Below are 2,221 nucleotides of genomic sequence, written 5' to 3'. Positions count from 1 at the left end.
TGTGTGCGCTTCTGTCTGTGTGACCGCGTGTGTGTGCGTGTGTGTGCGTGCGTGCGTGCGTGCGTGCGTGTGTGTGTGCGCTTCTGTCTGTGCGACCGCGCGTGTGTGTGCGTGCGTGCGTGTGTGCGTGTGTGTGTGCGCTTCTGTCTGTGTGACCGCGTGTGTGCGTGCGTGCGTGCGTGTGTGCGTGTGTGTGTGCGTGTGTGTGTGCGCTTCTGTCTGTGTGACCGCGTGTGTGTGCGTGTGCGCTTCTGTGTGACCGCGTGTGTGTGCACGAGTGTGCATTTCTGTCTGTGTGACCGCGTGCGTTTGCGTGTACAATCATCTTGAGAGTGAGCTTGTGTGTGTGTGTGTGTGTGTGTGTCTGTGTCTGCTTCACCAAATTACATATCTGCAATGTTACACACCCACCCCACACAGTCACACACCGTCACACACACTGTCACAGTCACACACAGTCACACACAGTCACAGTCACGATCACACAGTCACACACAATCTCACAGTCACACACTGTCACACAGTGTCACACAGTGTCACACAGTCACAGTCACGATCACACAGTCACACACCGTCACACAATCTCACACAGTCACAGTCACACACACTGTCACACTCACACTGTCACACAGTCACACGCTGTCACACTCACACTGTCACACAGTCACACACTGTCACAGTCTCACACAGTCACACACAGTCACACACACTGCCACAGTCACACACACTGTCACACAGTCACACACACTGTCACACAGTCACACACACAGTCACACACAGTCACACACACAGTCACACACACTGTCACACACACTGTCACACACTGTGTTGAGTGAAGTTATTGCTGCAGAGCTGCTCTACCGGCCTGCACTACAGCCCCTCCTTCTGTGGGAGGAGGAGGAAGAGGAGGAAGAGGAGGAAGCAGCATTAGCATCCTACTGCCAATAAATATAGAACACTCAGAATCACCAAATAAAACCAAGCAGCAGCGGACGAAATAAAATGAGAGTTTCTGTCTTCAAGAGAGTGGGCTGGATTCAGCACAGGGCTGAAAGGAAGAGAGCATGATTGTGCCTGGATGCGGTCATGTGACCAGGCTTAGAAAATGGTGTGAAAAGCAGACGTGCGTTCAAGACGGCGTATGTTCACGGTGAATGTTACTGTTGAACAATTCTAAATGAATGTTCCATTCAGCTCTCCACCAATGCCTGTTCATCACAGATTGATCTCTCTGCAGTGTCCCCATCAGCAGCCATCACTGCTGTTCACACGGTTAGCTAATGTCCGCCGTCAGGTCTGAACATGGGCAATGATAAACATTCCGCTCCACCACTCTAATGTGGCAGACAGCAGGAGAGAGTGGTGTGTGCTTTACTGCGGCGTGTGTGTGTGTGTGTGTGTGTGTGTGTGTGTGTGTGTGTGTGTCACTGGGTTAGTGTGAGTGTGTGTGTGTGTATGTATGTGTGTGTGTTACTGGGTTAGTGTGAGTGAGTGTGTGTGTGTGTGTCACTGGGTTAGTGTGAGTGAGTGTGTGTGTGTGTGTGTGTGTGAGTGTGTGTGTGTGTGTGTGTGTATGTGTGTGTGTTACTGGGTTAGTGTGAGTGAGTGTGTGTGTGTGTGTGTGTGTGTGTGTGTGTCACTGGGTTAGTGTGAGAGTGTGTGTGTGTGTGTGTCACTGGGTTAGTGTGAGTGAGTGTGTGTGTGTGTGTGTGTGTGTGTGTGTGTATGCATGTGGGTGTGTGTCACTGGGTTAGTGTGAGAGAGAGAGAGAGTGTGTGTGTATGTGTGTGTGTGTTACTGGGTTTGTGTGTACATGAGTGTGAGTATGCGTGAGTGTGTGTATGTTACTGTGTGTGTGCATGATTGTGTGTATGTTACTGTCGGTCTGTTATTGTGTGTGTGCGCATGAGTATGCATGGGTCTCCCGTGTGTGTGAGACTAACCCTAACCCAAACCCACAAGAGTGCTGGACACTTGTATAAAAGTGTGACATCATTAACGAGACCACGCCTCCTATGACAAGTCCTCCTGGTCACGCCCCTCACACTCCCACAGCAGCCTGAAGCTCCGCCTTTGAGAACTTCTGATCTCCGTTCCAATCAAACGGCTCCAGGGCGTGTCTATCCGGGGTCCCCTGCCCAATCAGCATCCTCAGCTCCTCATAGGTCAACCCGTCAGTGGGCGGGGCCTCTTTCAGCCCGTCAAACAACTTCTCGAGATC

The 2,221-nt window shown here is 51.4% G+C and overlaps 1 protein-coding gene across 2 annotated transcripts in view; it reads right to left on the bottom strand.

The window, feature by feature from the left end:
* Window positions 1-345: 345 nt before the first annotated feature.
* efcab14 (EF-hand calcium binding domain 14) overlaps window positions 346-2,221 on the bottom strand; it is a 15,230-nt gene continuing 13,354 nt past the window's right edge. For both annotated transcript variants that reach the window (XM_061243850.1, XM_061243851.1), the window contains exon 10: window positions 346-2,220. In XM_061243850.1, coding sequence (XP_061099834.1) covers window positions 2,042-2,220 — 179 coding nt within the window. In that variant the 3' untranslated portion in view covers window positions 346-2,041. The remainder of the gene's footprint in view (window position 2,221) is intronic.

Source organism: Conger conger, chromosome 5 (genome assembly GCF_963514075.1).
Source record: "Conger conger chromosome 5, fConCon1.1, whole genome shotgun sequence".
In the NCBI taxonomy this organism is placed as follows: Eukaryota; Metazoa; Chordata; class Actinopteri; order Anguilliformes; family Congridae; genus Conger; species Conger conger.
This window is presented reverse-complemented; position numbering and strand designations above follow the sequence as displayed.